The 20,330-nt window shown below is 45.5% G+C and overlaps 1 protein-coding gene across 3 annotated transcripts; it reads right to left on the bottom strand.

Moving 5' to 3' along the window:
• Positions 1-1,240: 1,240 nt before the first annotated feature.
• On the bottom strand, positions 1,241-20,261 carry gtf3c2 (general transcription factor IIIC, polypeptide 2, beta). Of its 3 annotated transcripts, none has more exons than XM_064991081.1 (20): positions 20,141-20,261; positions 18,881-19,374; positions 18,460-18,573; positions 17,957-18,320; positions 17,308-17,623; positions 17,044-17,138; positions 16,828-16,905; positions 16,601-16,699; positions 16,265-16,492; positions 15,990-16,101; positions 15,636-15,753; positions 8,610-8,641; positions 8,279-8,408; positions 7,985-8,129; positions 6,899-7,162; positions 6,611-6,698; positions 6,274-6,402; positions 5,683-5,853; positions 3,882-3,989; positions 1,241-2,120 (listed from the first exon to the last, which is right to left on the bottom strand). In XM_064991081.1, the coding sequence occupies exons 2-20, from the start codon at positions 19,356-19,358 to the stop codon at positions 1,905-1,907; spliced, it is 3,285 nt and encodes a 1,094-aa protein (XP_064847153.1). In that variant the 5' UTR covers positions 19,359-19,374; positions 20,141-20,261; the 3' UTR covers positions 1,241-1,904. The 3 variants fall into 3 exon arrangements, with proteins under 3 accessions (XP_064847153.1, XP_064847155.1, XP_064847154.1); XM_064991083.1 differs by having other exon boundaries at positions 6,899-7,060; XM_064991082.1 differs by lacking the exon at positions 20,141-20,261 and adding an exon at positions 19,758-20,128.
• Positions 20,262-20,330: the final 69 nt, after the last annotated feature.

The raw sequence follows: 20,330 nt of genomic DNA, 5'->3' as shown, positions 1-20,330 counted from the left end.
GGTGCCAGATCCAGTACCTTAAAAACGTCCGCCTTCCTGGGCTTCACACACAACAGTGTCTAGGGTTTACTGAGAATGGTGAAACAAACAAAAAATATCGTATCAGTGGCAGTCCTGTGGGCGAAAACAGAGAATGGCAAGACTCATGCAAGCTAACAGGCGGGCCACAAACAGACAAATAACGACGCAGTACAACAGGGGTGTGCAGAATGGCATTTCAGAACGCAGAACTCGTCAATCCTTGTCACAGATGGGCTATTGCAGCAGATGACCACACGGAATCACACTCCACAATCAGATAAAGACAAGAAGTGGCTCCAGTGGGCATGCGATCACCAACACTGAACAATTGAGGACTGGAAAAACACTGCCTGGTCCGACAAATCCCAGGATCCTGCCTGGTACAGGCTGGTGGTTGTGGTGGTATAATGTTGTGGGGAATGTTTTTTCTGGCACACATTAGGTCCCTTGATACCAATCGAGCAAAACAAACTTTTCTCTCACCTTGTAGAATCCATGCCCCGGAGGATTCAGGCTGTTTTGGAGGCAAAGGGGAGTTCGAGCCAGTACTAGATGGATGTACTAAAAAAACTGACTGGTGAGTGTATCTAAGAATAACCATACAAAATGTGGTGAATGCAGATGATTCTGAAGCTGAAAAAATGAGTTGGCGTGTGGGAAGTGACTTTCAGGAAATGGCAATTAAAGACAGAACTTAGACCACTAAATGCCAATTTATACCCAATCACCATCTCTCCAAAGTAAGTTACTAAATATCGTCCAGTTTGTAGCTTTATCAAATGGGTTTTTCAATTGTAATTCATGTAGTGACTTTGAAATCATTGATGCAGGTCACAAATTCATGAACATTTTCATAACACTAGTATGGTAAACTAAAGAACATTGAGTCTCCATTCTATCCGCTGAGAAGAGATCAATGCTTCACCGCTGATCTGCTGCAGCCGATAAGACAGTACTGCTAATAGTCTTTTACTGCTGCTGCTTTCTTACCGCCGGGTCCCATCCTCCCTGGACTATTTTCCACCATCATCAGCTCTTAAATAAGGTATAAGTCACATAGAATGGAGCCTCTATCACACAGGGATGGATCACCGCAGCGATAACCTAGTTACACACATCCGGCTTTTATCACAGTAACCAAGTCCACGCTTAACAGACTTTCAGTACATTTACTAACTACAGGAGTCCTTGAGACTTGGGGAAAAAAAAACAGGGAATATGAGATTTAGAAAAGACTGAAATTATAATTTTAATAAGCAGACATTGACAGACAAAATACTTAGAGACTCATTGGCTCAGAGACAAATACATCTAAAACGTGGTTTATACCTGATATACAGAAGTCATGGACCTGAAAGTGTGTGATAGAAAAGGAACAGCGGCAAGAAAGGCAGAATAGAATCAGAATGAATGAACAGAAAAACCCTAAAGTGCTTATAGCTTTGCAATGACGCCAAGTCTGGGTTCTATAAGAACCCTTCAAGTCAGTCCTCAGTTCACAATGTATTCACACCAACAACAACAAAAATGTTTATATAAAAATAATAGTAAAACATTTACAAGTTCTAGCAAAATAGCATGAATTTTTTCCGTCTTGAAATAAGTTAAATATAAAAACATTGTGGTCTTGCAGAAGATAAAAACACAGTGGGCTTACTGTCCAAACAAAGCAGCCAATCACATTCCTTGGGAGCTGGATCCTACCATGAGATCCACTCCTGTAACTCAAACTTCCATGAAAATCTCATTTTGACATGGATGTTCTATGGGTGGATCCAAAGTTAGAACGAAGCCCTAATTTGAGTCTTTAGGAAGTTGGGAGTGGTGTACACTGCAGTACACTGAGGGAGCGCTACAGGGAGCAGCCCTCCAGGAACCTACACCTACAGCTTTTCTGTGGTGTGTCTGACGGCACTGGCGTCCCCCTGGCTGTCTGTCGTGTCCTGGGGGAACATGGTGCTGAACTGGGCCTGGCTCTCCTGCACCATCTTGTTAATGTGAGAGCTGTTCATGGCCCTGAGGCAGTGGGCTCTTACCAGGCCCGCCTGGCCCCCAGACAACACCCAGCTCTGGGCACACAGGTTGGGGTTGAAACGGACCTACAAAGAAGAGAAGGAGAACAGGGTGGGAACAGTCAGAGAACACAGATGATGGTTTAGGATTATTTACAGATGGCTCAGATGTTTGAAGCATGGTGTTTGAGACACCAGACATGTAGGTTTGATTCCTGCATGTGCAACTAACTGGATACAAATGAACATGTTTATGTTCATGTCCTCAACTCAACAGTCACACATCCAAAACTAGAAATATCCCTCTCCCAATAAAACATACATGCCATGTTTAAAGGGAATCGGCAAGGATGAGGGAATAAGGTGAGCCTGTCAACCAATAAATAACCGTGCTTGTATTTGAGACAGTGGAGATTGAGTAAGTGTGCTGTTAAAACAACTGTCCAGTGAAAATCTGTCCAGTGAAAATGGTCATATTGTGTTAACTCATACCCATATTATGTTGTGGACTCATCCTATGCTGTTTTTGTAGCCCAAGCATAAAATAGAGAACACTTAAAAAATGATAAACACCTTAAAATATCATCCTACTGAGGAGAATGAGCTGGCCAATCAGCGGTATACTCATGAATACTTCTTTATGACCAGTATACGCCCACACCACTCCAACACAGGAAGTACGCTTTTCAACATACTTATTCATCACAATTTTGGGGATGGAAAACTATTTAACTCATAGAGTAATTCAATTATAGGTTATATTTCATAGAAATCAGAGACACTGGACAGCTACTTTAACTCAACCAAATCCACAGCTCTGCTCTTTGAAGCCATGGCTGCCATTACTTACTTAACTAAGCAAGTCAGTGAAGAACAAATTCTTATTTTACAATGACGGCCTACCCCGGCCAAACCCTCAACCAACCCGGACGACGCCCGGGATCGAACCAGGGTCTGTAATGACACCTCTTGCACTGAGATGCAGCGCCTTAGACCGCAGCGCTATTCAGGAACCCTGTTAAGAGAGGGCTAATGTTAAGACAGGGCTAATGCACTCTGACGCCAGCGTTGAGCTCCAGTGCAACTCTTTACCCAGCTGGGCAATTCCCAATCAGGAGATCTGCTCAAACCACAGCTTAATCCTGCCTGGCCAGCATCATTAGACTAGATAACAACACTACTGATATTTCTATTAGCACTAATCTAGAGTCACTGCCTGGCTCCATGACCAGTCCATGGGCTGCTATCACTGTTATAGCATAGTGCCTTAATTGGAAATGTTTGTCAACGAGTCGCTGTGGCCCTCGAAAAACGATTTCTGTGAATAACCAAAGAGCTCTGCAATAGTTCTAAGTTCAAATAATTGCCTAAAACTTTTACTTTACTGAACATACAAGAAAATGCATTTCAAATAAGACTAAAGGCTCAGTGGTACAACAGGCTGGTTTAAGAAGTGACTTTGCTATGATGAATAGTGGCCTCCGGTTCTCCTCTGTGTCACCTGGGAGAATCCCACCCGTTTCCATCACTCCATAGTGAAACGACAGATCATCCCTATGGCACTCTTCTCCTCGCATCCCTCCAATCAAACCCGGGGTGACACATTCCTCATTTTACAGCTCATTACTTTCTGTCTTTATCGCTGCCTGGCCATCAGAGTCTCTCCCTCTATCCCAGCTGGGCCTAATGCAGACTGGGAGGGGGGGTCTGATGATATCTTCCGTCAGAAGAGATCACATTCACACAGCTTTCAGCTTGGCTGCTCCAGCAAGTAAAAACATTAACTACGGAAGAGCTGTTGAAGGTGGAATGCAGTCAGAGAATCATGTTTTTTACTCTTAGACATACCTTAGTTAGTGAAGCCAAAGGCATTAGGTCCAGGCACGGTCCCCCTTTGGTCTCTGCAACCTGCATGTGCTTCCACGGAGCTCGGCTCTGGGCATTCTTAAACGTTCTCTGGAAGAGAAAGAGTTCAATCGTCTGATTACAAGCTAAAACACCACAAAACAGACACACCCAAATACAGAGCTATCAAACAATAGTCACTGTATCACAAATTAAGATGAATTTAGATTTTTTTTTTTTTTTTTAAATCTCTGTGTTGATGTTCTTTTTATGTTCTTTTTATAAGAAACATTAATGTGTTGAAAATCCCAAATGGTTTGCATAGTCACTTACACACAGCTCTGACACACACACTTACCCCACCAGACATGCCACCAGGGGTCTTTTCACAGTCCCCAAATCCATAACAAAATCAAGAAAGTGTACAGTATTATATAGAGCCCTTATTGCATGGAACTCCCAACTCATATGGCTCAAATGACCAGCAAACCTGGTTTCAAAAAACAGATAAAGTAACACCTCGCGGCACAACACCTCTCCCCTATTGGACCTAGATAGTTTGTGTGTATGCTTTGATATGTAGGCTAAGTGTGCCTTTAATTTTTTTTTATGTAGTTCTGTCCTTGTCTATTGATGTTCTGTATTATGTCATTCTGTATTCATGTTTTGTGTGGAACCCAGGAAGAGCAGATGCTGCTTTTGCAACAGCCAATGGGGATCCTAATAAAATACCAAATGCTCCTCATCTCTACTGACCTATGCTGTAGCAGTGGCCCATGGTAAAATGCCACAGCCCTCTGAACCCTCAAAGAGTCAACCTTAGCATGTTGTTTTCCACACTGGACAGCCGGGGAGACAGATTGAGGCCATGAGAGCGCTTCTCTCAGGGGTTGAGTAAGTGGAGCGTTATGTCAAGCAGCAAGAATAAACTCCACTGCCCTGGCCATGACATCCCCCGCTCCTCCCTCCCTAACAAAAGGCCCTAGTCAGGTGACATACGTCAAAGGTAAGTGGGCCGTGGCCCGATGGGTTGTGGGTAATGGACGTGCTTAGGCCACGGCGACTCGGGTGGTGTGTGGTATGTGTGTGTGCAGGGCAGTGACAGGGCCGGTGGAGCGGAAGGCAGGGGAACAGATGGAGGAGCCCTAGAGAGGAGCGGTGGCGAGGGGGAAGGAGGGTGCGGTATAAATTAATGAAGGGTGCAACACTTAATCAAGCCCTAACCAAGGAGTCGGCCGTCGCTAAGGGCCACGGCTAGATGCACTTCTGGGTTGTTGTGGAAACCGACGGCACCAGCGTGTGAGCAGGGATGGCGTTTTGCAGATGCGCCCTGGGCCCTTCGGTTCCCCCAGGTGTGTCAGATACAACTCATCTAATAAATCTATTGGGTCTAGCAGACCACATGTGCTCTGTGCATAAACACACCGGGCAGGTTCATGTCATCAGCTGCTCATGGACTGCAGTCTGGTCCTGACACACAAACACACAATCCCCTACAATGCAGGAGGGGAACCGAAGGGCCCAGGGCGCATCTGCAAAACGCCATCCCTGCTCACACGCTGGTGCCGTCGGTTTCCACAACGACCCAGAAGTGCACCTAGCCGTGGCCCTTAGCGACGGCCGACTCCTGGGTTAGGACTTGATTAAGTGTTGCACCCTTCATTAATTTAGACCGCACCCAGTCTTGTGCTTAGAGAGAGCACAACCGGTATCCCATAATTTAACACACACTCAAAACGCCGAATGTGTTTGTGCGTAGACAGTATCTTCATCATCTCCTTCCTCTGTATTAACCCTAACCCACCATGTCCATGTCGTGGTAGTGGAGGTAGTACTTCTGGGCTGTCTCTCTGTAGGTCTGAGGTGTATGATGGGATGTTCCGTTACTGGTGGAACCACTTCCTTCCTCTCCAACTCCTCCCTCATTCTCCTCAACTTCTTCTTTCAATTGGACCATTTCGGTTCTGAACACCGGCTGAAAGAATAGAACAAATGTGATTGAAGAGAAAAGATGGACCCATTTCGATTAACATTCATACTGCAGTCTTTAATGTGTAAGTCAATGTCATGAAATATGTGTATAATTAAGTAATAAGGCACCTCGGGGGTTTACGGTATATGGCCAATATACTACGGCACGACACAACGCGGAATGCCTGATACAGCCCTTAGCCCCCCGAGGTGCCTTATTGCTGTTATAAACTGGTTACCAACGTAATTAGAACAGTAAAAATATATGTTTGGTCATACCTGTGGTATACTGTCTGATATAAAACGGCTTTCAGCCAATCAGCATTCAGGGCTAGAACCACCCGGGTGGTAATGGCGACTTTAGAATTGCTAATTTTGGAGATATCTGTGTGTGGTGCGAGGCCGGCCTGGACAGGGTACTTACGAATCTGCGATCGATGGTTCGTTTGAGGTAGCAGGGGTTGTTGAACAGGTTGGGTATTAGGACCATGATCACGTCTCCCACCGAGTCCGCCGTCACAGCTGTGTTCAGCCAATCAGAGATCGACAGGCTCTGCAGAAATACCAAGATGGACCAATCAACACGAGGAAGGGGGTTGGACCAAGAAATGGTGTGCAGCCCAAAATCAGCTCAACCCCTCGTCCCTCTACACTAAAACAGATATGGAAGGATTTGAGAGGTATAAGCAGTCTACAGAAGTGAATAGTGGAAGGGACTATAGTGGAATTGGTCGTGTTTCTGTCCCAGTTTCCCCACTTACCCACATGGTCCCTTTCCGTGGCACCAGAAAGAGTGGCTTGAAGCCCAGATACCCTGAGTCAAAGTAATTGAGTCCATGTTGGCCAAACCTGAAGGAGGACACGAAAAATTAAACAGGTCCCCTGACAAAACAGACAGAGAACAAAGCGTGATACAATAGAACACCCTTCACAAGCACAAGGTATCGATTACACAAGACACACAGAGGGGAATGAGGGGTGGGGGGGTAGGAGACGACAATGGAATGGTAAGATGTCGATTGAATTGGAAGGAGGAGAGAGGGACTCACGTGGCGTAGGTGCTCTCCTGAGAGATGAAGACCCCAGCCCAGTGCAGGGGCCAGGCCGCCTCGGTGGAGAGGAAGCGCTTGAAGGACTGGCAGGGCTCCCAGGTCCTCCTCAGGTCCCACATCTTCACCAGCCTGTCATCACCCGCCGTCACCATGAGGTCTCTAGGAGGAGGAAGGGCAGAGGAGAGGGAGGAGAGAGGAGACGAGAGGAGGGGATAAGGAGAGGAAAGAACAGCAGGAGGGAGGACAGGGAAGACAGCGGAGCTGATGGAGAGTAGAAAAGGCAGAGATAAGATGGCAGACAGTCTCACCACAAAAGAGAGGGAAATGGAGGTGGAAGAAATGTGGGAGGGGACAGCTCCAGTCAGCCAGCCCAGTGTCCTGTACAGTAGCTCTTCATTATCCCTCATTAAAACCCAGCCAGCCAGATAAGATGGAAGCCTGTAGTCTGTCCCCTCTAGAGTCTGTACCCAACAGAGCATCTGGAGTGGGGCAGGATTGACAGCTGTGTGCCCCTCTCCCCTCCCTACCTCCACCCTCACACGTCGATATGTTTACACGAGTCGCGACATCACAGAGCGTAACATCTTCCTACCCCTCCTCTCTGCCCGCAGATCCACCATCTGTGTACCTCTCTGCTCCCCCTCCATCCTCCAATAATGGGAATGTGTTTTAGCAGAGAGAGTGTTTATTAGAAATCCGGAGGTAGCGAGATGTGACGTGAGCTTTACACTTGACTTCATCCACCACCCACTGTTCCTGCTCTCCCTTCCTCCCTCCCTCCCTGACCCAGCCAGCTAGGAAAACCAACTTTGCTGCTTACCTTCCAGCAGACTCAGACAGCCGCAAGGCGCAGCGCAGAGCTCACTGCCAAAAGGTCACTGCTTATTACATCCTACATGCTCAGAATGGTAATGGTGGCTCTGGTCTCTGAGCTTGATGCAGTCTCATACTACGGATTGAAGGCATACTGCATGGTGTTTCTTCCTACAGCTTTGGTGCAGTTGGTCGTGATGCTGGGCAGGCTTTCAGAACCTAGTGGTTGGAGACGGGCCCTTGAATCCTCTGCTCTGATCGGCTGCTTACCTGGATGCGTGGCAGAAACTGAGGGCGCGGGTGGCGTTGTCGTGGGCGATGAAGCAGTGGTAGGGGTAGAGGGTGAAGGAGCGGTCTGGAGCACGCACCCGCTGCAGAATAGACTTACTGGACAGGTTCCACAGGGCCACCGTACCTGCAGGGGGAAGACAGCAGGACATGGATACGAGTCTGTGGGGTAGAGTCTGTAGGCTCAAGAACAACGGTGACAGTCACACCCCAGGACGCCCGTTTCACAGGTGACACCTCATTGGCATCCTGGACTATGATGTGTTGTCGTCATACCATCATAGAAGCCAGCAGCCAGGATATTGTGAGGTTTGACCGGCAGCCAGTCCATGGAGAGAACCTGGTTATTCTTTTCATCGTGGTTGGTCTTGAAGGAGCCCCGCTTCAGAGTGATCACACCCTGTACCTACACACGCACACGGACGAATGACAATTAGATTTGTACACACCAGCAGGACAAGCATCTCAAAAGATTTCAAATAAAACATTTTGTGTGTGGACAGTGTTTTCTCTTTCTCATAATTGCTGAGAGTTGAAGATGACACTTGGGCTAAATTAAAACGCTGTAGCCTTCTCTATGAAGAGGTGAGATCAGATATTAGCCTACCTGGCAGATCATCAGTGTTGGGCAGGCTCCACCTATTGGGAAACACATGAATATTATTTATTAACACTGATTATTAATGGGAACTCAATACATGAACACAGATTTATTACGGATTGTAATTTAACAAACTTGGCTGTGGAGTGTGAACACACACTTAAATCAACAATCTCATTCACCCTGCGTTCAGTGCAGTCAGACAACACAGACAGAGAGAGACCAAGACAAGGAGCTGAGCAATCACAGTCCCTCTCCAATAGAAGCAGACACTCAAGAGTCTGAACCTTCTTCTCCTGGCATTACACCAGATCTGACTGGCCACTCTGCTGGCCAAGACCCAGAGAACCAGTCTCCTTCCCTGGATGTGTCCAGAGATCTGGCTACTGTTAGGATGTTAGGATCCTGCGTCTGTCGGTCTATTAGCTCAGCCACTTAAACTAGCCTGATACCGAGGCATTTGTGGCTGAAGATGTATTTATTTATTACAAAAGGCTGTAATAACAACATGGCGTTGGAATATGTACAATACTGGAATGTTCACGACACGTTATATCTAACAGGAGGCATTCGGCAAAGGTTGGGTGTCTGACAGAGTAGTGTTAGTCTGTGGAGGATTTCAGGTCCAGCTACCTCTCCTGTGGTCTCATCCCTCTCTACCCCACCTCTTCCACCCCCTACAGGTCGATGGGGGTCGATACAGCATCACGCCTCACTGCCCCCCCCCACCCCATCTTCGACCCCCTCCACCCAAACACAGCAGCCTCCTTTCCCCATAGGCTGATTGAGGCCTGTGTGAGTGACAGGTTTGGGGGAGAAAGGTGTCGGGTACTAGGCTGAAATTCATGGCTTCCAACACTAACAACTGCGTAGCGATGCATCTTCTTTGTCATTTCAATTATAGATCCTTGTCTGATGGAACGAGCTAGTAAATTATCTTCATTGAGCAAGGAGGAGATAGGCCCTTTTTGTTTTACCCGGCAGGTTTTTTACGGGCACTCTCACGCACACCAAAAGCTATTTGTAATTATCTGCCCCAAACAGTCACGCAGATAACGCACAAGCATCTGATCCCTTAACCCTGTCACTTCTGAACAGAGACTAGGCTGGCTCACATTAATGCTAAATTACAGCGACGGCATTACAGAATGGGTATTTGATGATCTAATTTGCATTTCATCCAGCCATTGTGGCGCGTTTTCTATCAGTCTGTTAAAAGCCCCCCCCCCTCTATCTCTCTAGCTCCATGGCTAAATGTAGACAACTCACTACATTCCTTCTCCTAGCCTCACACCTGGCCCTCCAGAAAGGCAGCACAAGGTGCCCTAAATGTCACTCGTCACAGGTGTGGCTGTCCCGTCCTGCTGTGACTCTGAGGGTTTCATAGTTCAGTGTAGTGACCCAGCTCTCCCAGACTAGCTCTTGGCAGGACATGAAGGACGACTAGCCAGGGCCCAGCGTTCCGTCTCAACAGTCCAAAAACCGAAATGTAACTTCTCAGGGCACTGACCATAAACTGTAACCTTTCATCCCCCAGCTCGGAAACATGGGGGATGGGGAGAGGCTGCTGTGGAACTGTGTACAATGGGGCATGACAACTATTAACTGATAGAAAGGGCACTAAAAGAGGAAAAGAACAGTCAGTGATTTTGGGCACTGAAAAAAACAAAACAATGCTGCATCCACAAACTGCTCAAAAGGAGCACCGTTAAATTTGGCCCCAACCTGATATACTGTAGGGAGCATTCTGACCCCATAGTGAATGACTCCAGCTTTCTGAACTGCCTGTATAGGGCCGACAGACACTTACAAGCTGTGACTCTATAAATATAAAACCTTTGAGGCAGAGTGATAAATTAAGACCGGTGCTATAGAAAGAACAAGGCTAAAAACGCAAGGTCCTGACGCTATACAGGTCCATGAATCAGACCCTCTCTGCAGTGCTGCTCTTATCTCCTGGAGTGAGCCCTGCCTGGCTGGCTACCCTGTGTCATATATATATATATATATATATATATATATATATATACACACAGTGCCTTACGAAAGTATTCAGCCCTCTTGAACTTTGCGACCTTTTGCCACATTTCAGGCTTCAAACATAAAGATATAAAACTGTATTTTTTTGTGAAGAATCAACAACAAGTGGGACACAATCATGAAGTGGAACGACATTTATTGGATATTTCAAACTTTAACAAATCAAAAACGGAAAAATTGGGCGTGCAAAATTATTCAGCCCCTTAAGTTAATACTTTGTCGCGCCACCTTTTGCTGCGATTACAGCTGTAAGTCACTTGGGGTATGTCTCTATCAGTTTTGCACATCGAGAGACTGAAATTTTTTCCCCATTCCTCCTTGCAAAACAGCTCGAGCTCAGTGAGGTTGGATGGAGAGCATTTGTGAACAGCAGTTTTTTGTTCTTTCCACAGATTCAGGTCTGGACTTTGACTTGGCCATTCTAACACCTGGATATGTTTATTTTTGAACCATTCCATTGTAGATTTTGCTTTATGTTTTGGATCATTGTCTTGTTGGAAGACAAATCTCCGTCCCAGTCTCAGGTCTTTTGCAGACTCCATCAGGTTTTCTTCCAGAATGGTCCTGTATTTGGCTCCATCCATCTTCCCATCAATTTTAACCATCTTCCCTGTCCCTGCTGAAGAAAAGCAGGCCCAAACCATGATGCTGCCACCACCATGTTTGACAGTGGGTATGGTATGTTCAGGGTGATGAGCTGTGTTGCTTTTACGCCAAACATAACGTTTTGCATTGTTGCCAAAAAGTTCAATTTTGGTTTCATCTGACCAGAGCACCTTCTTCCACATGTTTGGTGTGTCTCCCAGGTGGCTTGTGGCAAACTTTAAACAACACTTTTTATGGATATCTTTAAGAAATGGCTTTCTTCTTGCCACTCTTCCATAAAGGCCAGATTTGTGCAATATATGACTGATGGTTGTCCTATGGACAGAGTCTCCCACCTCAGCTGTAGACTTGATTACACACAGGTGGATTGTATTTATCATCATTAGTCATTTAGGTCAACATTGGATCATTCAGAGATCCTCACTTAACTTCTGGAGAGAGTTTGCTGCACTGAAAGTAAAGGGGCTGAATCATTTTGCACACCCAATTTTTTAGTTTTTGATTTGTTAAAAAAGTTGGAAATATCCAATAAATGTCGTTCCACTTCATGATTGTGTCCCACTTGTTGATTCTTCACAAAAAAATACAGTTTTATATCTTTATGTTTGAAGCCTGAAATGTGGCAAAAGGTCGCAAAGTTCAAGGGGGCCGAATACTTTCGCAAGGCACTGTATATACATTCAAGTTAACTTCAAATTGGCACAACTATGAGGGATGCAGCAGGTATTTTCTAGTGTAAATGATGGATGGGCCAGATAAACATCATCAACCTAATGACCATAGTCTTTATCACATCACCCCCAAGGCTGTTGAGCCTCATAGGGGAGGAGACTGTATGGCAGGTAGCCAAGTGGTTAGAGAAGCGAGTCAGCAACTGGAGGGTAGCCGGTTCGAATCCTGGGTCACATGGGAAATTGCTGCTATCAAATCATGACAGCACCCAGCATGGCAGCCTCTCGCACTTCTCCAAAACAACTTGTATCTGTATGCATGTGCATTTGACCAATGTTGTGAGCTTTATCTTAACAGGACAGTGCAGTGTCATCTGTAAGAGATACAGCAAAACACTTAGACATTTACCTCGCTACGTCAAGTCACTCCTTACAGTCTATGGTATATAATAAACTGGGTGGCTCGAGCCCTGAATGCTGATTGGCTGACAGCCGTGATATGTTAGACTGTATACCACGGGTATGAGAAAACATTTATTTTCACTGCTCTATTTACATTGGTGACCAGTTTATAATAGCAAAAAGTTACTGGTCTAATTACATTGTTAAACCATTTAGAATACAAATAAGGCACCTTATCGGCTTATATATATTTTTCTAAATTTAACTAGGCAAGTCAGTTGAGAACAAATTATTATTTACAATGACGGCCTACCAGGGAAGTGGGTTACCTGCCTTGTTCAGGGGCAGAACGACAGATTTTTACCTTGTCAAATCAGGGATTCGATCCAGCACCCTTTTGGTTACTGGCCCAATGCTCTAACCACTAGGCTACCTGCCACCTCTTAAGGCCAATATACCACGGCTAAGGGCTGTATCCAGGCGCTCCGCCTTGCGTTAGCTGTGGTATATTATTGCTTAGTTATACATTGTAACCATATTATACAGCTGATCTATCGGTATCTGTTTTAACTGCCAAGCGCTCACTGTTGCTACACACTACTAAAACGTCTACAGCTCCAGTCACTGAGGTGTAAAAGTCTTCAGAATTAGAATGTTAGTTGTCTGAGGATGTAGTGTTCGTGGTGTGGACAGTCCATGCATCAGCAAAACAATGGGAAAATAATGCAGTGTGTGTGTGTGTGTGTGTGTGGTTGGGGGGGGGGGGGCCCAGCCCCAGCCCCAGCCCCAGCAGAGGGACTATTAACTTGGTCAAAGATCATGTGATCCCAAGGGAGATTTGGAGAGGCAGGAAGAGGGGGACAGAAATGTGTAGGGCCATACAAGGAAAATTAAAACATGCGCACAGACACGAAAACATATACACACACACGCACACCTATTACGGAATATGTTAATATATTTTTATGGTAAATATCCTAAGGCATATGATTTAATAATAACATGATGTTTATGTGCCCTTACATAAAAAAATAAAAAAAATAAAGTGAATATGTACTTATGTGACTTGGCAAAAAAAAAAATGGCCACTTCAATGAGCAGCATGAAAACGGATTTTATAAAGACTTTTCTGCAGGACCAAGTTCAGGCTGTTGAATGACAATACTGCTCCCTTCTGGAACAGCACATACAACCACAACACCAGAGTAGGTTTGATTCCGACATGGATTACTGTTATAATATATCTATCACAAATGACTAATATATGTCTTAATTGTCAGTTGCTTTGGTCCAATGTGGAACTGACAGTGTTTTAGCAACATTAAATCTTCTATTCTATGCCTTTTTAAATATTTTTGACAAGCAATCATTTTCACATTTTCATAGAATGTTTGAGAATGACAGAGTAAGTCATTAGTGAAAATTCTATAGCAAAAAAAAATAAATATATATATATATATATATATATATATATATATATATATATAGTGACTATGGATAGATAATAAACAGCGAGTAGCAGCAGTGTGGAAACAAAGGGGGGGTCAATGTAAATAGTCTGGGTAGCCATTTGGTTAAATGTTCAAGAGTGTTACGGCTTGGGGGTAGAAGCTGTTAAGGAGCCTTTTGGACCTGGACTTGGAGCTCCGGTACCGCTTGCCGCGTGGTAGTAGAGAGAGCAGTCTATGACTTGGGTGACTGGAGTCGTTGACAAATTTTTGGACCTTCCTCTGACAACGCCTAGTATATACACAGTACCAGTCAAAAGTTTGGACACACCTACTCATTCAAGGGTTTTTCATTAGTGTTAAACAAATCAAAATATATTTTAGATTCTTCAAAGTAGCCACCCTTTGCCTTGATGACAGCTTTGCACGCTCCGTGACAAATCTTTTCAGTCTCCTGAGGGGGAAAAGGTGTTGGCGTGCCCTCTTCATGACTGTCTTGGTATGTTTGGACCATGATAGTTTGTTGGTGAACTTGAAACTCTCAACTCACTCCACTACAGCCCGTAGATGTTAATGGGGGCATGTTCAGCCCTCCTTTTCCTGTAGTCCACAATCAGCTCCTTTGTCTTGTTCACATTGAACGAGAGGTTGTTGTCATGGCACCACACTACCAGGTCTCTGACCTCCTCCCTATAGGCTGTCTCATCGTTGTCGGTGATCAGGCCTACCACTGTTGTGTCGTCTGCAAACTTAATGATGGTGTTGGAGTCGTGCTTGGCCACGCAGTCATGAATGAATAGGGAGTACAGGAGGGGACTAAACAAGCACCCCTAAGGGGCAAGAATGCGCGTGGCAGATGTGTTGTTACCTACCCTTACCACCTGGGGGCAGCCCATCAGGAAGTCCAGGATCCAGTTGCAGAGGGAGGTGTTTAGTCCCAGGGTCCTTAGCTTAGTGATGAGCTTTGTGTGTACTATGGTATTGAACACTGAACTGTAGTCAATGAACAGCATTCTCACATAGGTGTTCCTTTTGTCCAGGTGGGAAAGGGCAGTGTCCACGATTAAGATTGCATCATCTGTGGATCTGTTGGGGTGGTATGTGAATTTGAGTGGGTCTAGGGTTTACAGGATGATGGTGTTGATGTGAGCCATTACCAGCCTTTCAAAGCACTTCATGGCTATGGACGTGAGTGCTACGGGTCTATTGTCATTTAGGCAGGTTGCCATTGTGTTCTTGGGTACAGGGACTATGGTGGTCTGCTTGAAACATGTTGGTATTACATACTAAATCTGGGACATGTTGAAAATGTCAGTGAAGACACCAGCCAGTTGGTCAGCACATGCCCGGAGTACACGTCCTGGTAATCCGTCTGGCCCTGCAGCCTTGTGTATGTTGACCTGTTTAAAGGTCTTACTCACGTCGGCTACGGAGAGCGTGATCCCACAGTCGTTCGGAACAGCTGATGCTCTCATGCATGCCTCAGTGTTGCTTGCCTCGAAGTGAGCATAGAAGTGATTTAGTTCGTGCTGTGCTTCCCTTTGTAGTCTGTAATAGTTTGCAAGCCCTGCCACATAAGACGGGCGTCGGAACCGGTGTAGTATGACTCAATCTTAGCCCTGTATTGACGCCTTGATTGTTTGATGGTTCGTCGCAGGCATAGACAACCATGAAAAGGTAGGCTCTCTCCCTCAGTTGCCTATGCACAAGATCAACAACTAATGCTAGCCAAAGCGAGAGGAGCTAAAATCTAACAAGGGAACAGTAGATGAACACTCAAACATTTTCAGCATGATTGTCTGTCTGTTTCATATCTGCAAAGTAGTTAAAACACTGTCAGTTCCACTTTAAACGAGCATGCTAACCTTTAGCGGTGTGTTTCCTGCGGGCCATTAGTGTGTCGGGGTGAGGCAGGCTGTAGATAGTGATGTGACCATCTGATGTGGAAGCAGCCAGGAGACCCAGTCTGGGCATATGAGGGGCCTGCCAGAGAGAGAGGGAAGACAGAAGGAAAGGGAGAGACAAAGAGAGATAGAGGAGAGAAGGAAAGAGAGAGACAAAAAGAGAGGGACAGAGGGAGTCGTACATTTTTCTAATTTTTTGCGTGTTTTACACAGTTCTCTTTTACAGTCATGTGGAGCCATTATGCATTACTGACATTACTGATGTTGATTTAACACATCAGTTCTTTGTGTATTTCTGTGTGCTGCTGTTCCTACCTTCCTGTTAGTGGTGGGCAGCTCCCAGGCTCCTCCTGGACACCACTTCAGGTTCCACACAAAGCCTTTATCCTGGGCAATACCATAGGCCAGCCGTGGAGAGGACTGGGGACTGGGGAGAGATGAGGAGGGTGAGAGTGAAGGGATGGAGCAGAGAGATGGTGGGGGGAAATAGCCCAGAGAAAGTTAGAAAGATCAAGACGATTGTAGTGGTAGATAGAGAAAGACTGATATTACACTGATCCCCATTAACTGGCCATTGCCATGGTTCCTACCTGGTGTTGTACTGGAGTTGTCCCAGGTCCCAAATCTGGATGAGTCCAGGTTTGGTGTACAACTCGTTCATCCTGTGTTGGTCGTCCAGGTTCCTGTGGCAGTAGATGGCAGCGTACTGGCTGGCAGGGGCGCCATCGGGGGAGGGGCACCAGTCCATGGCCCACACCGGCCCGCCCGTATAGAATAGCATGTCCCAGCGCTCAGGGTGGGGTGGCAGGCACTCAAACCTGGACAATAAACAACAGTAAGATACTTATATATATACAGATCTCACGGCCTTGATCAAGACCTTGGTGTTGCAAGCACAATTGCAAATTGCGCTACAAAGAATCTACCTCTTCATTCTGTGCAGAGGAGTCTCCTCCCTGATGCCCTCTCTTGAGAAGGTGAAGGCTGTTGACATCATCTCCTGTGGTAGATACTTCTCAGCCTCACTGGGAGGGGAAACGCATAGCAAACATTTGATGTATTCCTGGGTTACTCGGTATGTGAGATGCATGTAATATTTTTCCCTGGGAGATCAAGTATAATGTAATAATCAAATTTGTAATGATATTTCTACCTGTCCGACAAGCAATGCCAATCCTTCTCTGAAGGCATCCACTCAGCAAAGACCCATTCGTTACAGTGTTCATCACGGCTGTCAAACACACAGAAAGAGCCAGGACCAAAGACCCAGGAGTGAATAATGTAATGCATTGAGCACCCCCTACTGGCAGGAAGCAATAACACCTACTTTTTGTATTATTGCTACATAGAAGACAGGTGAGCAACTTACAAGGTCTTGGTGGTTTTGGTGCACATCCAGATGGGTCCCATCATGTTGTTGGACAGTCCATTGGGGGAATTACCATGGTATCGAACTTGACTTGACTGAGTGACAAAAAATAGAACATGACAACGGTAACACAAAAGTCAATTTAGCTGGTCATTGGTCTCAGCCTGTGGTCGCCTAGTGGGCAAAATCCCTCACAATATCTCTCTGTCTGCGAGTCCATTTATCACAATCTACTGTAAGAAATAAAATAAAAATGCCACTCACAAGGCCTCTGGAAATGCGCCTGGATCTAAGGTCTTTCAGTGGTGTCTGCCTCTTCTCCAAGTCTAAGTCTTCTTGAGTATCTTCAGCCTCACTTTCCTCCTCAGTGTCTTGATTTTCTGGAACAAAGTCCACATCCTCTGCGGCGTTGTCACTGTCAAAATCAGGGGCCTTCCTCTTCTTGCCCTTGCCACTGGTTCGTTTCTGGGGCTGGGTTGAGCTGGGGCTGGGGACTGGGCTAGACTCCCAGTCGTTCTTAGTACCATTGTCAGGTTGGTTGTAGACCTCCTTGGCCAGGGTATGGAGGTACTGCAATGCACTGAGATGGAACAGAAACATACAACAATGGGTCAATTGAGCATGACCTTTTCCAAACTGAAATTGCCTTTGATGTGAAGAGATAAAGTTTGATTTGATGGCCATTTCTGATTGTTTTATAATCATGACAATCAAACGTGAATGAGATATTGAAACAGCATAGGGAGTCAAAGGTAGCTGTATAAAACACAGGCCAAACAAGAATAATACTACTGCTCATTCACTGAAATCCCCACTAATAGGCATACTGTATAGGATCATCTCGTTACCATCAAAGACTGCTTACTTGCTGTAACAGAATCAAAATGATGGGGGACTAGATGATGTCACATACGCTTTTGCTGCCCTCCGCTTGGGTCTGCCACTAGGGGTGGTTTCAGGCTCCTCTGGGGTCTCCCTCAGTACCGGGACTGCAGGGGCGGGCGTGGAGTTGACCTGTGGTGTTTCCTTTTGTATCTTCTTGGTAGAGGTCTTCTTGGCAGGGGTCTGTTTGATAAGCCCCTTGTCACTGTCTATTCTCGAGACCACTGGCTTTTTCTGTGGTGCCTTTTTCTGTGGTGTCTTTTTGGCAGGTGTCTTTTTGGGGGGTTTTGGGGTCTTTTTGTCAGGCTCCTGCTGGTCAGTTTCTGTGTTAGAGACTACGGATATTTTCAGGCCCATCTTTTTCCTTGGCTTTTTTGTTGAGTCAGGACATTGTACTATGCAGAAAAAAATTACCAAAATATAAAATCAGAGCAACAAAAGAGGCAAGTTGGTTTGCGCTATCATCTAGGCATATATTAGGCTACTGCTAGTACACAATATTAATAACCAGTTTATCTAAGTTCAGACACTCACGGTTGGTCGTGTCTGGTTCTCTCTGATATTTCGGATTAGGGACTCTTTTTCTCTGTAGACGATTTCCCGGGGTGGAAGATGGTACAGGAAGCTCTTCTGGAGGCACATCCTGGCCTGGGGAAACATAGGAACATTGTGGGGTCTGTACTCCACTATATGTAGTATGGAACGCAAAATTCCCTAAAAACACACCACTTCAATACAAATATGACAGGAAGTGACTGTTTTTGTAGTAGGTTAGGAGAACTTGCACAGCAGGTTAGGTGAATTATCGTTGCAGGTTAAGAGAATTAGGTCAAGGTTAGTTAAAGGGTTAGTGAAACGTCACTTCTGCTCATAGCTGTATTGAAGTGGCATGTTTTTAGGGAGTCCTGGGACACTTCACATTATTAAACAGTGTCACTCTCTCTCTGCTGCTTACCTTGTTCAGATGAAACACCGACAGCCTCCCCATTGGTGTCCTGTGGTTTTTCATGTGGATTGGTCTGCGCCTCTGCCTGAGGTTTTTCTTTTTCGTGTGGATCAGTCTGCTGCTCTGTCTCCTCTCCATGGGGTAAGCCCATGGATTCGCTACCCTGTTTGCCCAACTTCTGGGCAATGGTTGCCATCAACAGCCTAGACAACCTTACTGAGCAACGCTTTTGTGCCACAGGCAGAATAGATAACTTTACGGAGAACCTCTTTGTCACAGGTAGCCTACACAACTTTACGGAGAACCTCTTTGTCACAGGTAGCCTACACAACTTTACGGAGCACCAATTATCTGTCACAAGAAGCCTTGACAGCCTTACTGAGCACCTCTTCTTTATCACAGAAAGCCTAGACAAGTTTACCGAGTAACTCTTCTTGGTGAGAGGCAGCTTCAACAGCCTAACTGTGCAACTCTCTGTCACAGGCATACGTCCTACAGTATACCTGAGAGAGAGAGAGAGAGAGAGAGAGGAAGACTTCACCAGTTGAAACATGTGACAGTAGATACCGTAGTTTATTTGCATTTTTCACAGAATGACTGCAGTGTATATTGCATGATACAATTTCTTGCTAGTTAGCTAAACTGGCTATTGGCTAGTTAATCACACCACTCATGTTTGGCAGATGACTCGAGGGCACATGTAGTAGCCAACTAGCTTACCCAAATGTGGGAGAATGGGCCACTGACTGATTTGCATTGACTGATTGATTGATTCAAACCGATAATCGATTAAAAGTAGTAAAAAACGGACAAATTGTTAATGATGACAAAGCTAACGTTAGCGAACTGGACTTTTATGGCATAACTTGCTACAGTTGCTACTTACACACTTGCTACAGCAAGTTCATGTAGGAAGTGTCCGGCGTTAGCTAGTTAGCTAGCTAATGTCAATATGCTACACGATAGCTAGCTATGTAGCTACCAACTGTACATAGATTTTCTTGAGACGTCTGTCATAATACCGACTAAGACAGCGTCTGTGGTAAAAATGAGCTAACCGCGCAGACTCGTACAACACAAAAGACATCGGACATTTCTTCCAAGGTTCTATACTATCCCGTGGCTCATGGTTTGTAGACCTCGTTTCCCAGTTGGCCTGACTCGCGCCTCTACTCTAACCCCCGGTTCGAATCCCCATGTCCGTGCCAATATGGTTAGGTTACGATGGAATACAGATATACTGTGACATAAATTAGACACTATAGTTACCGATTAAACCTTCAAAGTCCTTATCGCCGCCACCAGCAATAATAACGTATTTCATCTGTAATATTCTCAATCGGTATTCTGTAGAGCGTGGATCTAGCTGGAGACCGCCTTATTTGTTGTGACGATATTGGCCGGTAGACTGCTGCCCCCTTCTGTTCGAAACTAAATATTGCCTTGGTGCATGGCTGCG

Source organism: Oncorhynchus masou, chromosome 16, assembly GCF_036934945.1.
Source record: "Oncorhynchus masou masou isolate Uvic2021 chromosome 16, UVic_Omas_1.1, whole genome shotgun sequence".
NCBI classification, from domain to species: domain Eukaryota; kingdom Metazoa; phylum Chordata; class Actinopteri; order Salmoniformes; family Salmonidae; genus Oncorhynchus; species Oncorhynchus masou.
This window is presented reverse-complemented; position numbering and strand designations above follow the sequence as displayed.